At 40.6% G+C, this 22,101-nt stretch overlaps 1 protein-coding gene across 2 annotated transcripts in view; it reads left to right on the top strand.

Annotated features, from left to right (window-relative positions):
- Positions 1–1,510: 1,510 nt before the first annotated feature.
- LIN7A (lin-7 homolog A, crumbs cell polarity complex component) overlaps positions 1,511–22,101 on the top strand; it is a 48,661-nt gene continuing 28,070 nt past the window's right edge. For both annotated transcript variants that reach the window (XM_027904816.1, XM_027904815.1), the window contains exons 1-2: positions 1,511–1,974; positions 21,316–21,434. In XM_027904816.1, the coding sequence (XP_027760617.1) occupies positions 1,695–1,974; positions 21,316–21,434 (399 nt within the window). In that variant the 5' untranslated portion in view covers positions 1,511–1,694. The remainder of the gene's footprint in view (positions 1,975–21,315; positions 21,435–22,101) is intronic.

The raw sequence follows: 22,101 nt of genomic DNA on the forward strand, positions 1-22,101 counted from the left end.
TAGCACTTTAAGCAAGCAAGTCTGAGGGTTATGGGGTTAATTTACTGAGGGTTAATTTACTTGGCACCTTGTTCTTAATATTATTTAAAGACACTTTTATATCTGTAATAAAGTTTTTTCAAGTGTAATAAGTTTTAGTGTCATCACATCACATTAGGTTGTTATAGCTCCAAATGTGTATTTCTTCTCCGTTTGGGACTATGAATCCAATATATACTAACGTGACTACTTAAGAAGAGTTAGTACACTTTATGTCAACCCAGCTGCTATGCAAGTACATAAAATTTGCATAATAAAAATCCTTATGTTAATTTTGATTTCAAAAACTGTTTGTCAGGCACTGATTTCTCTTTGATATTTTAGTCAATTGAAACATTTTTTTCCCAAGATAACCAAACAGGCTACTGTTTGTTGTTATTAGTTAGAGAAATTTGTGTTGAATTCAGTTTATCAGAAGAAATAGGCGGTTCATATTTATATATATATATTTTAAACTTCTCTAATTTTAAAACCAAATGTATTTTTAATCTGTTCTGAAAACTTTTAATGCCAAATTTTCCACAGTTTCCCTAATTATCTACAGTAGCGTTTAAACACCCTTGCAGCAAAAGTTTTTACTGACGTGCAACTTTGAACTGCTGCACTTTCTAGTTGTTTGTGATATGTCAAAACCCAGTGGGTGAGGAGAAGAATGCTACCTTTCCCTTTAAAGTGACGCTCCACCCTATCCCAGTTCTCCTTAGGCAAATACAAGACCACAGGTGCTTCACAGGGCAATAGTTAAAGAGGACATCATTCTTCACTGAGTCATTTATTTCTCTACACCACTATCCATCAGAGAAAGCAGCAGAAACTCTGTGGGATTCCGCCACAGTGCCACACCTTTCTTGGATGGCAGCTGACCACCTTCCTTTCTCTTCACGTGGACAAGGGCAGACAACCAGAAAGCTGCCAGCAAACCTCACAGAGCTCCAGAGTTAAAATCCACCTTTCGCGGATGGTCTTCTGTGGAGGCCTCCACGCTCACACAAGCTGCATTTACAAGAGGCGATGACCCACCAAGTGTCTGCGACCAACCTCGCGTTCTGCAAACGTGAGGACTCGGCCCCTGGCCGTGCAGAGTGCTGTGTTTACTGAGGATGGCCGGCCGGCCGCACGCAGCCCTTAGAAAAGAAGTGATGGCAGGACTGGTCATGAGGCCGACGTTTTGATCCATCGAAAACGGCCGCTACATGGTATGTCCCTTAATCCGAGGCCCTGCACAGCGCCAGGTACCGCCTCTCCCGGCTCCGCACGCGGATTTCCCTCCCCCTGCAGCCCTCGGGAGCAGGGCCTCACACACGCACACGGCCCCCGTGCCGCTGCCCAGCGCCCAGCCCCGGGACGGGCCCGCACGGGGCACAGCACAAGGGCACAGCCCAGCACGGCACGTCCCGCCCCGCCGCCCCCGACCCAGGCGAGGCCGGGCCGCCAGATCCGGCCCCCGCCGGGTCCTCCCCGCCCTGCGGCGCTGCGGAGCTCCCGCCTCGCCCCTCTCTCTCCCTCCGCCGACTGCTGCGGCATCCCCGGGGCGGCGGCTCCGGCGACAACCCGGCCCCGCGCACGGCCCGGGCCGCCGAGGTCCCCGGTCTCTGCCCCGAGGCGAGCGCGGCGAGGCGGGGCTGCCCGCAGGGCTCGGCCCCGGTGGTGCAGCGATGCCGGCAGCCCGCGCCGGGCCCCGCCGGGCCGCCCTGCTCCCGCAGCATCGCGGCGGCCCGTGTGCGATGAGCCGCCCTCCCCTGGGCACCTTCTCCGCCCCGCTCGCCTCCTCCTCCCACGGAGCCACCCTCCTCCTCCGCCCACTCTCCCTGCCAGCCTCCTCCCCGCCCTTCCCCGCACTCCACGCCGGTGCCGGAGCCGCGCGTCACTCGGGCTCCAGCCCCGCCGCAGACATGGCGACACTGACAGCGGTCCAGCCGCTCACGCTGGACAGAGGTAAGCGCGGCTGCCGCCGCTCCCCGGCCGCCCTGCCTGGCCGCCCTGCCCGGGGGGCACCGCGACACGGCGCTGGCTTTGCCCCCGCAGCCCCAGCGCGGCGGGCGCTGCCGCGGCAGCGCTCCGGCCCCGCTATGCCGGGGGTCGGCTGTGGCGGCGGGCAGCGGGGAGGCGTCTCCCCGCGGGGCTCAGGTGGGCGGCGGGAGAAGAGCTAACACGGAGGCAATAAAACTTTGTGCGGGCAGAGGCCGGGGCAGGGCTGGCATCCCACCGCCGACAGCGCGGCGGTGGCGCGGGACGCGGCCAGCGCTCCGCTCTGGAGACGCTCCTCGGTGCCGCTCCGCTGTCCCCGCCCTGCGGGGCTCCCCCGTCGGCACCCCCGCCGTGGCTCGGCGCCCAGGGCCCCGCGTCGCCACCCCCGCAGGTGACTGGGCGGGGGATGCTCGGTGGTGGGGCAGCGCCGTTCGCCGGCGAGTCAGGAGTCCGAACCTCTCGACGAGAGCGTCGTTTGCCGGCAAAATGCGGCTTTTTGGGGGGGTTGCGCGAGAGTGTAGGGTGTGCGAGGAAGTGACTGCAACTCCTCTGTTCGGCGACGGTAATGATGTTACCCTACAAAAGAGCGGCTCTGAGGATCTCCGCAGATAGTTACTCGGACTGGGTAGGGAGCACGGGTGGTGCTTGGATAGCCTTGGGGCTGTGTCAGTAACCTTATACAGGTAGTGTAAGAGGATACTAAAATCTCAAAATTATGTTACAATTCAGCTTTTGCCTCCGGGCTGTAAAAATTGGACCTTTCCCCTGCAGTGGATTTGTTCCCATAATAAGGCTTAGCAGAAAAGTCATTAGATTTCTGTAGGTTACAGGGAAGAGTAACTTACCATTCTGATTTGTTTTGCTCCTACCGTTCCATTGGGTAGAGAGGTCCAACAGCTCCCAATGCAGCATCCTGAATTGCAGCAGTATCCTTCCTCCTCAGTTGCATCCAGAAGCTCCGAGAGGCACCCAGCCCCTAAAAATTTTGTACTCTTGAAAGCACAATTGAGGTCAGTGCCTTGGTGTTTTAATGTTTGTGGGTTTTTTTTAGAGGACTAAGATAGGTTTTGGAAGTAAGAGAATTTTTTTGCTGTAAATCCTATGCAAAGGAAACACAAACTCATTTTCAAAATGATAAAAGAGAGGTAGGCACCTTTTCTAGAACCCAACTGAGAGCAAAACAGCCCACAAAGTACTCTAAATACAGTTTTCTGGCTTAAATTCCGGCATTAGTAGAAAGGGAGAATCTGAAGTTATTTTTACTGAAATAGCAAAGTGCTAGCCTGTGCTTTAAATTAAACTGCTCGGAAATCCACTGTGTAATCTACAGTTTCACCCTAATACTGTTTTCAGTAAGCAGGACAAATCTATTTTCTGGCAAAGGGTTGAACAGATGGCAATCCATTAGCAAACCTGGCTTTTCAAAGGAAATTATTGCTATTTCAGAATTATACATTCCTTTTCATTACTAAACCTATGCTTTAAAAATTCCACAATACACAAAAATGCAAATTAGTCCTAATTTAAATATAAGCATCTGTTGTCTGTGTCCAGGACATGCCTAACCATTTGGCAGGGATGCCAGCATTACGGTCTCCTTGGTTGTCAGCCAGGGCTGATATTAGTTTGAGTGAGATAAAACATCACAGAATGATAGGATGTGATGTGCAAAACGAAAATACGGGCAAGAGTAAATAGATTTAAATACCGCACCTGGCTTGCAGAAGGCCCTTTTGTCAGAAGGATACACTTCATCACCTGTAACATGTTGCTGTTACGTCAGCTGTAGAGGGTGGGCTGAAGCAACTCCAGAAGCAATTAGACCAAGCCCAGTGCTTCCAGATACTTCCACTGTAGCCTTACTCTCACATCCATGGGAGAAGGAAAGTTATAGATGGTGAGGTTTTCCAGCATTCCTGTTACTTTTGTTAAAGCAGACAAGCTATGCTGTGATTTAGGCACAGCCCTGAAAAGTCTTGTATGCTCATATCTATTTTGCCATGTCCCACACAGAGCTCAGCATCGCAAGAAAATAGCAAGAGAGGTGGTGTTGTTTCAGGCGAGGTGGTGTTGTTAACCTTGTGGTGCTGGAGGAATTGCTGCTTCAGGTCTATCCAGGAAGCGTTCTGCATTCCCTCTTGTTAAGGGCCACAGAAACGGTAAAACCTCATAGTGATACATACATTAGAAATCTGAGTTACCCTCTCCTGTGGTCTCCTCCTGGACAAAACATATTCATTGTATTCTGGTACATAGATGGGAACTTTCTTAAAGCCTGATATAAATGGCATTCAAAACCTCTATGGTAAAATGAATTACCATTTAAAGGTGAAGGGCATGTTTTGTATGAATGATTGAAAGCCAATTACATTCTGGAAGATTACTTCTGTCCAAAGCACAGGAATTAATTTCCTTAATTCCTATCATCATGTGCCTTTCTACCTGCACAAATGTGTGCAAGGTCCATTAGGGCTCTTTAATATGTAGAACAAGTTCACAAAATAATGGAAATTTTAATCACTTACAATTTAATCTCAAAGGCTTTTGCCTGATCTTTGTGTGATGCTCTGCTGGGAGGAGGGAAAGAAATCAGCCCAAAATTCTTTTGGGCAGGAAACATAAAGCAGTGCAAGCTACCAGTGGTACCACTTAGGGGACGGTGACCCCAAGCGTTGGGCAGCTTTGGGAGGGGAAAGTACCTGCCTGCCGGCTGAGTACAGCAGCAAAATTAAGTCTTCCAACAGCCAAATAAGTCTTCTCCATGAGAAAGTGCACCCTTCCTACCTTTACTGCAAATGTCTTACATCCTGAATCGATACCACCCCATCAGTAATCTCCAGTGTTCATCAGAGCTAACTGGCGGAATATTTTAGGCCAGTTCAACAATTAAACCCTGAAGCTGCTGGGAGCTATATCTTGTTCTAGGTTGGGACAGTTTCATGTCTTTCATAAAATGATAAGGAAAAAAGGCAAGGGTGGGATTTTTTTTTTCTTTTTTTTTTTTTCATTTTATGCTCGAGGTTATGGATTTTTAAGTACATTTCCAGCTTAATTTATGTCCATTAAAAAACCCGAAGTGTTTAATACAAAAGAGAAACGTTTAAAAGCACCTATACAGTTGTTTTTCACTTCTTCCACAGGTATGTCTTTAGTAAGAACTTTGTTGACACTGTTTGCAGACAGCCTTGGTTCAGCTGGTTGGCCTTTTTCCAACAGTATTTATTAGTACTGACATACTGCTTATCACACCTTGCTGCCTTTCCCTCTCCTCATAATGTCCTTTGTCTTCCACAGAGGTGTTGTCTCACCCCCATGACCAGCAGTTGCTGCCTTTCCCTTTATTATCCAGAGCTCAGGTCTCCCTTGGATGCTGCCTTCTGTTGCCTTGCTCTTCTCAAAGCCCTGTGCAGTTAACTCCACTGCTCTATGCGTTGCCCGTAATCTTTATCCATTTTCACTGTTCAGCAACCCAATTTCCTCCTCTAATGCTCTATTCTGTCCTGTGACAGTCGGCACCTCACCAGCCTGACGTTGTCTCAGATGCTGCGTACGCATCCAACGACAGTGTTCTGCTTTTCTCCAAGTACAGTGTCATCTATCCCAGCCAGCTTAGTCTCCTCATGGTTATCTGAGGACCCCTTTGTATTCCTGTGTGCTGCAGGTACGCGTTATAAGCAATGAGAAATTAAAGAAAGCTTGTGGGTGGGGTCACTCAAAGAGTGTGCAAGCACAGTTTGATGGAAGCATTGTCCACATGTACCATTACACTCCCAGAAATAATGTTAGGAGGGAATAGATTTCTCTGCTATCCTTGGCATTTTAGGAGTGGTCATATGGAGGCCTGCAAATTGAAGGAAAGAGACATCTTTCTAGCTTTGCATTGTAGATTTTCCTATCTGAACTTCTTTATTTGGTCAAAGATCTGGCAAATTTTTCATAAACCTTATCTTACTTTGGATTTCACTTGTATTCTTCTTTCAAGATGAAAATCTGCTTTGAAAGAAAACTGACCATATATTTTCTCAGGTTGCTGCAAAACTTCAGTCCCAGTTCTTCTGCACAGGATCATGAAAGTTTCCACTTTAAAAGGGCACTTTTCGAAAGTTGGTCTTGGTTTTGAAGATATACAATTAGCCTGTGCAGATACCATCTCATGATTAAGAACAAGGGAATATCTTTTCATATGAAGCAGGACTTTCAACTACCTTTTGTTAATAATCCATGTCTTACTATATTTTTCCCTATATAGTTACTATTCATGTCACTGGTTTCACTTCATTTGACTGAGGATGAAAGAAAAAGCTTGAATAGACTGAATATACAGTGCTGATATTTTAATCCCTGTGAAGTTTCCTAACGAGGTCGTAGCTATTGGCTATTGACAACCACATTTCTCTTGCTTTCAAATACATCCTTGAAAACTGGAAAGACTTCTTGCTGTTTGGCTGTGATGCGTAACTGAGTTCTGTTGGTTTTTATGAAACCAAGCAATATTTTTCCAGTAGAGTGGGTGTCCCAAAACTTCCTGAAAATACTGTATAAAGCACTGTGTTCAGTGACAATAAATAAGAATATGAATGGGCTTGGAATTGCCATCAGCTTTTAGAGATGTTAGACTCTGTCAGATGTGTTATCAGATGGTGCCTGGCCACTAGTTTACATAGGTATTTGCTAGAGTATTCCTCCTTCCTTCTTCCTCCTCTGTTCTTGTCATTTTCCTTCTCACTACATTATCATAGCCTACATAAATGGGGCGCTTTTTTTACCCATCTTTGCCCACATAGATATATATATATAGATATATATATATATATATACAATGAAAATTGTATTGAACATAAGTTGTGGTAGACTGTACATACATTATTGTAATGTGTACTATCTTGGAAAAAAAAACCCCATCGTACTCATCAGGAAGAGAAAATCAGATTCATAAAGTGTGAAATACAGTCCTTGACAGGGGAGCAGATCTCTGTCACCCAGGGTGAAGCCCTGTGGAGCAGTGCTAAGTGATGTGCTGCTCCCTGCCTGGCTGCCTGTCTGTCATAGGGGTGTCTTCTCTTGCTCTTCAGCCTAGCGTGCTAAAATTGAAAAATACTGCTGCAAGTGCGGCACGCTTTAAGTCTAACATATCTCCATTTGATATGCCAACTGAGGATATATAAATAACCAAATTAATTCTTCCAAGTAAAAAGAGAGAAAAAGGATTATTGTTTGTAGGGACAGGACAAAAATGACAATTCTAGTCACAGACTGAAATCTTGGGTTTTGTACATCAGTGTATCAACATTTATTTTATTTTTAAATGCATTTCTATTAAAGGATAGATTAAGTTAAGCAGATGGAGACAGTGGTTTGTGGGTGATGACTGGGACTCTTTATGAGGAACTGTGTGGTTGAAGTTTTGGTTAGTTAAGTGTGGTTCAGCTGTGCCACCTGGAACTCTGGAGCTGGAGTAGGAGCAAGTACCTGTCTATATATCATCTCTGATGTTCATGAATGGGGTAAAAATACATGGTTTTAAAAGCTTAATGCACATGTTCAGCTTAAATGTCTCTGGCAGTACAGTCCTCACCTGATGAGGGGCTGGGGTACATTGCAGCATGGGAGCTCTGTGCCAGGTGGGATACACCTGAGGCGGTTGGGCACTCACAGGAGCACACCCCTTTCGTTGGGATCCCCCTCATAGGTAGGCCTTGTCCTTCAGCCCAGGGTGATGCACGGTGACAATGAGATTGACAGAGAGCTGCACCTCTACGCAGACAGATGGAAGGGTCTCCTACAAAACTCGTAGCAGCTTTTAACCTTGTCATCTTTGTGGAGTGTTAAGGGGGAATGCCTTAAATTTCCAGTCAACTTTCCCTCCAAAATGTGTAACTGATAAGAAGGCAGAATTGGAGAAGCGGGATGCATGGTCAGGAAAGGTTTGTGAGACACCTTTGAAAGAGTAATGAGGATTGTGGCCAACCAATGGCTATGCAGGGACCTTGAGTTCCTCCTGCTCTGTCAGGATGAAAATATTCTTTAGACATGATAGCAGTGAATTAGTCATTTTAGTCTATCTGAATTTATCCTGCATAGAGCAAAATGGTAATCTGAACTCGCCTGTCTGTGTCCTGCTTCTGATGTCTCTAAGGGAACCTGCTGCTTCAGCTGAGTGAAGGGGATAGAGGTTATGACAAGACCCTGCACAGGTGTAGGATTCACCATTTGAAACAAGTTAGTGATTAGAAAGCATAAGGGATGGTATTTTTGTACGTTGTAAATGTATATTCTCTATTTTCATATAATATTGAAAAAGAAAAATTTGTTTTCTAAATAACATCCCTGTGCTAGATCCTACAAACTTTAGTTTCACACTGATGTCTGAGAGATATCTGTGTAACTATAGGGAAAAAAAAAAAATCATCTCAAGATGTAACTGTAAAGAAATAATTTTCTTAATTCAATCCTATTGCTTGAATTGGAATTCTCTGATGTTACCAGAAAGAAAGCTTTTTAAAAATTGTGACAAGCTAAGTCATCAGCAGCTTTATGCAGAGGATAATTTATCCTTTGAGTTCACTGTTTCAGGACATGTATGTGCCCATCTCTCTTTAACACAGACGACCCTTTTGCAAGTGCAAAAAATAAAAGTACAAGTTTTCGTCTGACCTGTGTTATTCAAATACAGAATATTGTTCTTGTAGGTAATGCAATAGAATTTGATGTATGAATTAGGTAAAACTATTAATTTCAATTGCTCATTAGAAGTACAAATAATGAGAAGTTAAGAATTTAGGGGAAACCAGGTTAAGGCAGATAGTGTTTTGAGAAACATGTAGCTTTGTGAATCTGCCTTCTATGACATGCAGTTAATTTGTTTCACATGATGCATTTTTGTAAAAGTGCTATTTAGCAATGTGCATGTAATTAGTAATTTAGTAACTGTATATGTATGTATAAATCCAGGCATTTTCAGAGTTAATCTCAGTCACCTAATCTTATTTTGAGGTATTTGCTGGAGAGTCAGCCTCTGAATGAGAGATATTCAATTGTTAATTCTCTATTCTGATGAGAGGATTTGATTAATAAATACACATTTACATATAATAACAATGTTTTCCTAAGTGAATAAACTACAAGCTTGAATCTTAGATATGTTAAATACAGAGGGAGATGTATATACATATTTGAGAACTTGTTTTACCAGAGTACAAAACAGAGAGGTTAAATAAATGTCGAATTTCTCAAATGCAACTCAGCTAAGCTGCCTAGAAATTCACACAGCTTTTCATGTGTTGTTACCCTACTTCTACTTTACTAATAATTGTAAGAAAAAAGAGATGAAAAAATCTTGTTTAGAAAACTGTATCTCAAGAAGAGATTGGAGGACAATTGTTTTTTATTGTTTAAAAGATGGAACAATGAAGTATCCATGAATACACAGAGCATCAAAGCATTGATTTTGTTTCTTTACAAACAAGGATAATTGTACAAGGAAGAGTATTGCCAAAGAGGCTCCTAATTTATTTCTCCTGAACAAAAGTTATATTTTTACTAGTTCTTTTTGATAAAAGCCTATGTTTAGTCACTAATCCTTTACATCCTCTTTCATTTTCTATTTCAGACGTGTTTTCGGAAAAAGTAAATCTCCTAGACCTTAAGGTATCAATTCCTCTACCAACAGTTAAGCACTGGGGAAGAATGTACTTGAAACAGATTAGATGGATAATTATGGCCATCAGCAGCAATCTAAGCCCTCAAAAATTTATATATCATCATCTCCACATTTCAATAGATTTGGCAGCAGTGTTTTTGTGAACCAGTACTTAACTGAATCAGCAGATGAGCAAAAGAATAATCTAACTGTTCTTTGTTATACAGAAACAGGCCAGAGAAACTTGAAGAGGGCGTGATGGTTTTAAAATCTATGAAGGAGCCTTTGGAAAAGGAGGTGGTTGTACGTCTGATCCCCTCTGTAGCCTGATAGTCTTGTAACCTGATAGTGATAGCTATGAGTCACTACTAATTTGCCATGTGCATCCTAATGGTACGAAGTGTGTGCCACTCGTGTCTTAGGTAGACACCTTGAAAAATCAAGCTGCAGCCTGAGAAGAGTTCCAGTACTCCTGTGCCAATTCTTGGGATCGTTCAACATGTAGGAGGACACGAAGCAACAGAACTGAAAAGGTGACAGTGAGCTCTCTGTTTCTCACAGGGGTTTTCTGTTTCAAGGTTTTGTTTGTTACTTGCTGCAGCAGTTCAATAGTCACAGTTTTCTTCAAAGATCATACTTGTTTCAAATTTGAAAGCTAACAGTGGTCAGTTGTTGAAATCTGCCAACATCATATCTGTACTGCCTTGTTTTGCAGGCATTTATTAACAAAGGATTTTATTTATATTGCCTTCTTTTTGTTATTGTAGCTTTTCAGCTACACACTTCCAAAGAACAAGTTTTTTCCTTTCCTGAGAAATTACTAGTATGTAGCCAGCTACCAGAGGGATTCAGTCTGCAAAAAGCAGTATCCTTAAATCCACTAAAATTTAAGAGAGAATATTAACTCTCTTCTCATTACCTGAACCTACAGGTAAAGTTGTTAACTATGTGTATGTAATGACTATGTTGCATCCATTGTTTGGCACAAATGACATCTTTTCGCTGTTGTCTCATCAGACTCTGAAACTACCTAGAAAAACAGAAGATAAAATTGTGATCCTAAACTTCAAGTGACGGTTTGTATTGTCACTATGTATACTTGCCAGTTGCCCATAGCCATCTTTCTCATCTTTCTGGTAATAACATAAAAAGATTTAAGACTAAGATTAGCTGTAGAGATAATAACTGAGGGGAAGCAGCAGGAGACTGTAGTAATGACATGCGAACAGAGAAAAAAGTGAGAGTTACTGCTTTGGCTTGAACACAGTGCCTGTTGTGAAGGAGAATTAGCATCCCTAAGTTAACCCTACCTCCCTTTGCGAGACACCTGTTGGGGCCTTTTTTCCCCTCTTCCTGTCTTCTTCCCTGCCAAGAAAAATCTCTGTGATGCAGACTAAAAACACACTGGAATGAGCAGTGTGGAAAGGCATGAGGTTGCCCATATGGCCAATAGTTTTGTATGCTTACACAGAGTGTATAAATACTTGCTTTTGCTTAGGCAAGGGAGCAAGAGAATGGATTTTAGCTAAGAGAAAAGTGTGTTTTTCATTCTGTTTTTCTTTGTTCAGGCAACATTGTTCCTTGTAATTATTTCTGGTTTTTGCTTCTAACTTAGTCAGATTTTTAATTCCTTCACTGATTTTGATTTTTTTCTATATATACTTGTGGTTTAAAACACCAAAGTAAGTATTCTGTCTAAGCAGAGTCTTTGGGTTATGTTAGTGTATCAGCCCTTTCTTTTTCTTTTAATCTGGGATCAGAACCTCTAAAGCATTTGCATTTGCAGTTCCAGCCAAGTGTCCAGAGTGCTTTTGTCTAGTGTTTAAAGGACCTTCACCCAGCATGGTGAATGGTGTCAGCTGAGGAAGCCAGGTGTTTTCATCATACTGAATTTCTCAGCGAATTATAGCTTTGCTTCAAAGGATTTTCTTCTTGTTATTTCATAGTTTCAAGAAGTCAGACAGAACACCGTTTTACATGTCCCGTGTAGGCAGATAACTGCTTTAAACACGTGCAATCTCTCCTTTTTGAAAAAATGCTTTCAGAATGACTAAGAATTTAAATAGCACAAAGTCTGAAACTACAAAATACCCTACTTCCTTCAGGAAGCAAGGGTTAATTAATATATACTTATATATTCCTTATATAAACCTCTTATTTGAATACAAAATAAACTTTAAAAAACCTATGGTCTTTTGGTAACATATTTGTAGCCACCTGTACCTACAAAAAGAAAGGATGAAAATCATGTCTCATCTGTTCTATTCAGTGGTTAATAGCTAACTATATATCGTAGTTATGATCACAAAGGGCAGGTATGATTAAGCAATATAAAGTCAAAACTACATAGAAAAGAAAGGGAAAAAAAAAGAATTTTACCTTCCCTTTTCTCTAGAGGTAATCCAGGCAAAAAATCATGGCATTCCGTTTTAAGTACTGTGTGAGAAAATGCCATAGTTTTCAATGCTCTTCTATTTCCATTTTCAGCTCTATGTTTTGATTTTTTCACGTTAAGGATCATTTCGTATCTTGTTTTCACACCGATGCTATGTTCAGTGCCTTCTGTACAAAGCAGTGGGTACTGTCAAATGTAAAGGGCTAGTGTAGCTGTAGTTTCATCTTTCTCACAGGTGGCAAAATCTTCTAGTGAAAATTTCAAACTCATATTTATACACTTTCTCATCCTGGTTGCTTTAGAAATTGCAATGAAACTAATAACTTGGAAGCACAAAAATCATACCAGTGTTTAAAAATTATTAAGTTTTAAGGTTAATTTTATATGCTTCTCTTTTGAAAATTCTAATTGCAGTATTGCTCTTCCATTATGGCTTGAATTAAGCCAGTGAAACTCATCTTATTGAATCAATCCTGAATTACCCATTAATTCAATCTTTACTGTTTTGTGATTTATTGTTATTTCTTTAAAAATCAGCACTGAATATGTGTCGGTACCAAACCACTTTCTCTAAGTATCTGTTGAACTCTTCGTAGTTTTAGGTACTCTGTAGGTCAATCTCACACATGCTCAAGCAAACAAAATCTGAAATTGCTGACAAAGATGCTCCTGTGATTTACATCAGTCATGTGAAGGCTTCAAGGAAAGAATTGGACTAGCTTTATCTATGCACAGTAATAAATATGCTAAGAAGATTGACCCAAGCAAAGCAAATATAGTTCTCCCAGTTGGCCTTCATGGTAGGTTGATGCTATGAAAATCTGTAGCTGAGAGTAAGAACAGAAATCACTTGTTAAAACTTAGTAGAGTAAGAAGGTGGTTGAGATTACTTAAGACATTATAGACATTGCAAGGTTCAGAGAACGCAGAGGAGCATATTGTTCATTTAAGGGAACCTTTTGAATGTTGGAATGAGATAAGCAGAGTATTCGGGAGCAGTATGCCTGAAATGTCAGTATTTCAGTGTTTGAAGAGAGCACTGAGGAGAGTTGGTGGTATTGAGGATGCTGGATGGAGGAGTCTCATCACAGTTTGCTGTCTATATTTGCATCACAGGTAGCACTGTTTTCTTTGCAAATAAACTGTGTACTTTCTGTAGGTTATTTTGCAAAATGTCTCAGACCATTGCTGTCATGTTCAGGTGTGGCTGCCAAAGCTGTTGGGAAGACTCACTGTATATAACACTGCCTTGGAGTGTGCAACAGTTGGATCACAGGCTCTGTGTCTGAGAAATGGAATGAAGCAGAGAACTTGAATGCCTGTGATGTGCTTGAGAAGTTAGAGCCAAACAGAATCTAAGTACAGCTCAAACATATCAAAACATGTAGACCAAAACAAGGTCTGATGAATAGCCAAAGAAAATGAGCCTGTCCCAGGCATTGGGGAATATATGCAGAAACCCATGGGGATATGCTATTAATGGCATTGGGAGCAGTCTTCTCACATCAGACAAAATGAGACAGACAGACAGACATACACTCAATTATCTCATGATTTCTTGATTTTTCTCATACATAAGAAGAAAAATAAATCCATAAAGTCATTAGTTAAGGCATTTTAAAAAGCTTTAACTGAAACTCGCATTGGCCTCCCTTGTAATGACACTGTTCTTGTCAAATGTAACTCTTCTGAGGTATGATGTCTCCTGGACCACATGGAGGTAAATTTGCATGACTCATTCATTGTATATCTGGACAGTAACAGTGGGCTTCATCATACCGTAGATGTCTGATATGTAGGACATAAATGCGGGCATTTACATCTGAGTAATTATCTAGTCTCCCTTTATGGTCAACAAAGGGACCAGGCGCTCCCAGAGTATGATTCATTTCATCTAAAATAGGTCAGATGAATCAAAGCCTCAAAGTGTCTGTTTTTCCTCGTAAACTGTAACAGCAGTTTAGGGTGAGTTGCTAAGCTGTTGATGTCTACATCAGAAGTGTGGCAGCTTGAAACCCTCACCACAAGATGAATCATCAGAGTGCTGTATGGTTGTTCTTTGTTATACCTGTTTGTGTATTTATAGTAATATTTAACCACAGGAGTATAAAGTGACAATGCAATAAATCTGTAAATGCTACCCATATCAACTAAACTAGAGTATGAAAGCACCGTAGTATGATTCTTGCTATAAGTAATTTGAACATAACCTCACAGATGCATACTATAAAGTGTTGAATAATATTGCTGGTTTTTAACAGCTTAGCTTATTGCTCCCTGCACATCAACTGTGATTTACCATGGTGAAGCACACCTTTATGCTCACCGATTAGCATGAAATTTTGGGCAAGATAATCATATCAGTTTAAATGGGAAAAAAAGGCTGCTCTTTCCCTCAATGTTTCTGAAATCTTCAGATTAGATTAAATAAATATATTAAATTAATGGAAGGGCTTCTGAATTTTGAGAGAACACTGTGCTGATAGTACGGAACCAAAGAGATGAGTGGAAGCATATTGGACAATCTGGTAGTTGACCCCAGAGTAAAACTTCCCATGTTGTACAAAACAATGGCTGACAGCAGAGCTCTACTAATACAGAACATTTTCCAGAGATATACACTAAAATTTTTCCAAAGCTGTTACTTTAACCATGAAGCCATATAAATAGTTTGATACAATGTAGTGGGGCTGCTGGCTATGAATTATGAATGAGTTTTGCTAATCACCAAAGAATTTTGATTTCTCAACCATTGATTACCTGCTGTCATTTGATAGTGTTTGGAGACGATTGCTAAATATAATAAAGCATCCTGTGTAGGCTTGGGGAATTATGATAAAAAGTTGACAGAATAACATTAAGAATTCTGGAATGTATTCTCAGGAGTTTAAAGGAATAACTAAACCTGAGTGCAAGTATTGGAGGAAATGAAAAACTACTGACAATTATAAGAACCTTTTATGTCATACAGATTCTTCACTCTCAGTCTGATTAAATATCTTCAAGCACAACAGAATGGAGCTTGAAAATTTCCAGTATCATTATTCTGTAATGCCATGGTGAAGCTAGAGAATATTTTAGAGACTTGCTGAGTGTCCTTGTGTGATGGTTTGGACTTGGCTCCCTGCCAAATGCCCAACCCCCCAGTAGCAGCCCCTCTCTTCTCCCCTTTCTACTTCCCCCAGGGCAAAGGAAAAAAACCTCTGCAAGTCGAAAAACCTGAAAAAATCAAGCTAGTTATATAAAAAATATATTTTATGTATATTACAGTTAAGATGCTATGTACACAGCAAACGGGAGTCCAAACACCCCCCGAAGGGATAGGAAAAGGGGAAAAAAGGGACAAAAGGAAACAAAAAGGGACACTGAATAGATATGCGCAATCAAACCTGAGAACTAGTAAAATAACTAGTAAAACAAATCTCACCACGTCCCCTAGAAAGCAGGATTGACAGACACAGCCAGCACTCTCCAAGCTTCCACGTGGCAGGCCAGTGGATGCTGCAGGCCTCAGCCTTAGATAAGCGAGACCAACGCAGGGACCCACTGTTCCTGAACTTCAGCGGAAGAGAAGAAGAACGAAGGCTTCTCCTCCCTTCTTATTTATACCCCAATTTACGTAAAAATCGTATGGAATACTGGGAACACTGCCCCTTCCTTAGTTACAACCTGATCACCAAGGAAGGCCTGAATTAAAACCACCACACCTTGCTGTCAATCTGTAGTGATGTTTAACCTCTTTGAGGTATCAAAGGGTGGTGTTTATGCAGCACATTTACTTTTCTTAGTAACCAGCCTACTAATGCAGAGAAAGTCTCCAGAATTACCAGGAATGAGGCACAGAAGGACCTTCAGAAGAAGAGGAACCTCTTCTCTGATATCTTGATAGTAAACAAGTGGTCACCATATTTTGGCTTTGCAAACAACCCAACAACTTAATTCTAGAGTACTTACCACAGTAAAGAAACACTGTGTTTCTGAGTAATTACTATTTGAACCCAAACTGATACTGCGTGGCATTGTAGCTTACTATTTAACTATCTAGTAGTCTCATAAGTCAGAGGATAATATATTTATTTTAAGGACTGCAGACCATTTTACTCATAGACTAGCACAAGAAGGGAAGGTTAAACACTTATCATGGTATACATAGAATAGTTTTCATATTTTGCAGAATAAATCATGCATGTGCATTCTTTTTCAGGAATCACTCTGGTATTAAATGGGACACATGTAGCATGCTAAAATAATTTGTTACATTTTTCCTAATAACTTTCAACCTATCTGACTAAACTGAGACAAACATAAACCCTGTACAAAATCTACCAGAGTGAAACTCCAGGCTGAAAAATTTTTCAGAGAATTCTGGAGCCTGATCTAGCCAATTTTAATGGTAATATGAAAGACCACCAAGTTCAGACCAGCCAGAATTCATTCTGTGGATTCATAATTTGCTGTCAAGTTGTAAAAGCTGTGTTGGGAAAAGCACTTGCTTTTTAAAAGATCTAGCAAATAAAACAGATCAGTCTGCAGTATTCATTGCTAGCTATCTGAACAAGAGCCAGCAAGTGAAAACAATATGTAAACAATATGTAAAAGAATGAACTGATAACTAAGCCAGTTGACCTTTTTTTTTTCCAACTGCCCTACACTATATATCTATGTATACATACACGTATACAGTGTTCCACTTGTACTGCAGTATGTTATCCTGCTCTTTCTGTGTTCTAGTGGTTCTTCTCAGAGTTTGTTTAGTAACCTGCCTGTGTCCTGCTAGCAGTGCAAATGAAGCATCATTCAAGTGAAAATACAGAAAGAACACTTGAAATGAAGATTTTTTTTTCTGAGTCATGCTTTTCTTCTGATGAGTGCACTTGATAAAATATGTTCCACCCACCCGCAGCCTCCAGCCTTCTCTGTGTTCTGCTGATAATGTGACCCACCGCACTGAAACAGTATTATTTCCTGAAAGGCTGTAGGCAAGCATGATGATGAGAAGAAAAAAGAGAAATGAATGTTAAACAGAATGAGAGAGAGAGGAATCGTGCATACCTATGAAGAAATCAGAAAAAAGGAGATAATTAAAGAAAAAATTTGGAGTGAGAGTTGGCTATAATAAGGGGGAAAATAAGTGTATATTCCTTTTAAAATGTATGCATCATAGAATACAGAGGAATAGTTCTATCCACATCATCAGTCAATTCCTATCAATTTGTGGGATATGAATGGGGGAAATTAAGATAAATTTCAATGACATTAGCACGAGTTTCATTTTAGTATAATGGAGTTCATATTCTGGAAAATGTTTGAGAGTAGGCAAAACAATCCTTTTCAAAAGTTCAGTTAAATATCTTTGCTTAAAGAAAGGACAAAAGAAATACACAGAAATAAAAAGCAAGGAAATTTCCTATGTGTAGAACTTAATTAATTTTAACATAATTCCAGGATTTTTTTTAAACATATCTATATAAATACACACACCCTCTTTTCAGCAAGTATATAAGAAAATCGTATCTAAGCAAAAATCCTTGGTGATAACATTTACAAGCAAAGCTGGTTAGATTTATAATCAGAGGACGATTGGAGATGAGAATTATCCTAGCAGTATATATCAAATGTATGACAATTCTAATTGACTTTAACAGGGGTGGATTCCCTGCTATGTGCTTGGGAACAATGTAACTTGGAAGTCTTCCTCATTGCCAATCATATCACTTCTTTGAGCAAAGACTTTAGTTTTAGCTGGAGCTCAACTTGAGAGAACCATCAGCAAAAAGCCTATGCATCACTTAAGTTCTTTTGCACTGATAAATTTCACTTTTTAGCCTGTCCAAAAGCAATTGTTCATTTAAGTCTCCCCTTCCTTATTAATGGAAGGACATACAGCCTATTTCATGAGACCTTATTTTATACACTCATGTTTATACATTTTTAGTCTGCTCAAAGTCTTCTGTTTCATGCCAACTGTTGTATTTTGTTTCTGACAAAGTGTCAGCTGACAACAAACATCTTTGGCCCTGAACACATGCCTCATTTTCTTTCTGTAATTTATATATTATTCCACAATCCTTCTACTCTGAGCAATATCCCACAGGTCATTGCCAAACTGAGCAAGCCCTGGGCCTAATGGTGACAAGAGAAAGAAGACTGCTTATTGTAAACAGATATGATAGGTGAATAAAAAGCAGAGTGTTTGTCATCAGCATTCATGTATTTTAGCATGGTGGATGAATCTAGAAATGTGAAATCAGAGTGCTCTTGGGATATTCTGCTTTTTTTTACCTCCTATCACTTCTTAGTCAGAAAGTTAAGTAATCTGGTATTGGCTAGTGTCAACTTAGTGCCCAGTTTTGCCTCTGAGACTACATACTAAGCACCCATGCTAAACTTCAACCGGAATATGAATTTATCATTTGTATTGTGACAATCATCACTTTAGAAGTGATTAATTATCATCTTGAGTCTGGCCCACGTCCTAGGGAAATACTTAGACCTGTAGTTAACTATTCTAGATTGATTAATGAACATAAAGCTTTTTATGTTTCACTCTTAATCAGTACAGATTTTTCATTTGATACCGTTTAGTTCAGGACCATAGCAAATTTGGGGTGATTCACAGAATTTTCAGGTGTGGTGATGAAACTTCAAAATAACTGCAAAATAGCAACAAATCTGTCATCTCTGGCACTATTTTTGATAAGAATAGCTGGTGAGAGGCAAAACCAGTTCAAAATTTACCTGAATTGGCACTGGATAAGACCCCAGATTTATCATCATGTATCACATGAATTACAGCGACCTTTTCTGATCTATTATGGAAGGCTGTTGAAGCCCTTTCAGAGTAAATCACCCAATTGCTTTGTGCTGTCTGACATACCAATTTGCACCAACTGGTACTAATAACTAGGGAGTGTGAGTTCAGTATTTAACTAAATGAACATCTTGTTTGGCAGATACAGAGTTAAAAAGAAAAATTTCAAGGCAAATGATTCAATAGCTTTGTTAAAAAATCCCTTAGCCTTATTATTACCAAGAATATAAAAAATCATGTTAGATTTTCATACTAAGTTTCCAACCTAAACAATTCTGTGATTCTGTATTTCATTTACCGTTTTGCCATTCTTTTGCAATCCACTGAAATGGTTCTTGCTGAAAAGTGTACTTATCTCTTCTTAAATCTTAAAACCATCCTCTTTGATGTGTTATCTCCCATCAGTTGTATTCTTCTCTCTAGAATCTAATTTTTTCTTGATTTCCATGGCCTTATTATTTCCTAGATCTCCTTTTAGCTTTCTCATCATCATCTCAATAAGAGCTTTAGAGGAGTTGTTGTTGATGTACCTGTGATGTAGTAACATGGACTGGATGCCCAGTAGCAGTTGAAGCTCTGCTTGGAGCAGAAGCTCAGATGCAGTCTTTTAACACAAGGTTAGGGTTAGTTTCATGTGAAAGTTCATGAACTCCAAGACTATAAGTGGAAACATCCTCCTGAAAGAAACACTGTATACTTTCTGCCATGCTTCCTCTTATGCTTTGAACTGCGTTTGGCAAATGCCTCTAAAAAAACTTGAGAATTATTTGGCTGTTAATCTACTAAGGCAGAATTGACTATGCTGAATAGTTGCCTGCCTCTTTTAATTAAATTGCAAATTTTTTAAGGTGTCATCTTCTCTTTTCCTAACACCGATGCAGCTGGATAATAATTATTTTCTTCTAAGTGAAAATATAGGATTATGATTTAATTCCTATTGCAGTTCATCTACTGTCATGTCTTTTCTATTTTCAGAAAACTTCTCATGTCTTTGTTGCATCAGACATCTGGTCAGTATAGCTCAGCTACAAGCCAAGGATTGTAAGAACTGTTTAAATTAGCATAATTTCCCAGTCACAAGCAATGTAATCTTTTTCATCGGAAAGGAGAATTATATAAGGTTACTTCTAGACATTGTAGCAATTCTGGAGTTGTGGATAGGAATATTTATTTCTTTTTTTTCCTTTGCACTTCAAGCACAGAATTAAAATGCCCCAAATACTGTTTTATCATTTAGTACTATGCATTCATTTCATTACTGGAATACAGACCTATATTTAGTAGAGTGGTGAAACTGGCCAGTAGTGGCTCTGGTTGCTATGCAAAAGACATTAGAAGACTTGAGAATGACCACACAGTCGAGATAACAGCATTGTCAGGTTCAACTATACTAGCAAACTTACAGGAAAAGCTGCAAGGCAGCATTAGGTGGCAGAGGAGGAAAAATCCCTCTATTTAATTTCTTATCGTCCTGAAGGCTGACCAGAATGTTTTGCTCAGTTCACTCCTACATGTAACTCAGCGTGTCCCTTGCTTGACTAGGCTAGCCTCCATGACTCCAGCCACTATTTCTTATGCCCCTGTGTCCTCAGCCATATAGGATTGTTGGTCATCTCATGGGTTGGGTTGATTTTTAAAAAAATTATTTTAGTAATAGGTATGTAAATTAGGAACCAGTGTTAAAGAGAGAAAATATGAGTGAGGGTATGGGCACTGTTCAACTGGATCAGATTCCTGCTAACCACTCAGTAGGGCTACTCACTTAAGCCCTCTGGACTTCTCTTCAGAAACACTTAGATCTTTCCCTTGACAATATACAAGTGCTTAAGGAGAATTCAGAGCACCAAAACCACTATTCCATGAACCTCTATGGGTTATATAGGTTCTGTGGGGTAGATCAGGTCTTTGGAGACCTAAATGAGAACCTTACATTTACTCTTCTCTAGCAGACTTTCTGGTCTTCCAGAGCAGACTTTACCTGTCTCTGGAAAACTTTATTAGTTGATATTTAGATTTAGATTTATGGGACGAAAAAATCAAATACTTTTCTTGGGTGTTGTCACCATGATAGTGCTTACATAAAGACACAGCTTCATTTTTTCAGACTTTCTGAAAGTAAACCCTATTATTTTCCTGTGCTATTTTCTCTTATGCAGAAGGTAATAAATATTTGGTTCTAATATGGATTAGCCACTTTGAACTGGTAACTTTGTTGCAAACAGTGTTTGCTGCTAAGACTGAACCTCTCTGTGTCTGCTGTACATGTACATGGTTTGTCCATACTTTGGGATTTGGATCTCTCAACAGCAGTGTTGTTTCCTAGCAGACTCTGGTATAACAGAAGAGTAATACTGTATGTGTTGGTAAAGCTGATTTTAAATCTAAAATGACCACCAGTGTGCCCTTTTTAGTCACTTATAAGTCACTGTTTATACTGACCTGTGTTTTGTTTTCTCAACTCAGATGTTGCAAGAGCAATTGAGTTACTGGAGAAACTGCAAGAATCTGGAGAAGTACCAGTACACAAGCTACAGTCTCTAAAGAAGGTGCTGCAGAGTGAGTTTTGTACAGCTATCAGAGAGGTATGAATTTGAGATTTTTAGTTATTTCTCAGACTAACATCCCTTTCCTGAAAAGTGTATTTGCCTTTCATGGGTAGAGCCCTTCTCAAATCTTCGTTCGTGAAGCCTAGCCGTGATGATGGAGTGCTGGAGAATCATGAGTGCCTTGTATAAAGGGTGATGGATGTGTCTGTGGCTGCCTGCTACTGTGCAGAATGCTGAAGTTACTGAAAAGCAGACACAGAACAGTTGCGTCAGCAAGGCATCAACCCTGAGGCAATTAGCCTTGTTAAGGGGAAGGAATGATTAATTACTACTTTAGTATTCTGCTCGCACTGTTTCAGGGTCCGTGGTAACCTGTACAACACTGTGCTGGGACATGGGGACGTGCCACGTCGAGTCAGTGCAAGCTTAATGCCTCTCCCTTGAGCTCAGGTGTGTGATAGGGATGTGCTGATAGAATCAGAATGCAGTGAGAGCCAAAAGTTGCAGACGCTGAAGTTAACTGAAGCTGACAGGAATCTTGCCTTTGAAGTCAGCGGTCAGATCCCAGTGGGCTTTGCTCCACATGTCAGAAATTCTTGTCAGATTGCTAAGAACTGTGATCATTACCCTACCAGCTGTGGTTAGGGCCTTCGTAAGCTCTGCCCAACAGTAAATAAATGATAATTGTTTTCTTCTAGTCAGG

The sequence above is a fragment of the Empidonax traillii genome, unplaced genomic scaffold (genome assembly GCF_003031625.1).
Source record: "Empidonax traillii isolate 1590-97213 ecotype Southwest subspecies unplaced genomic scaffold, ASM303162v1 scaffold1095:size333308, whole genome shotgun sequence".
Taxonomy (NCBI): domain Eukaryota; kingdom Metazoa; phylum Chordata; class Aves; order Passeriformes; family Tyrannidae; genus Empidonax; species Empidonax traillii.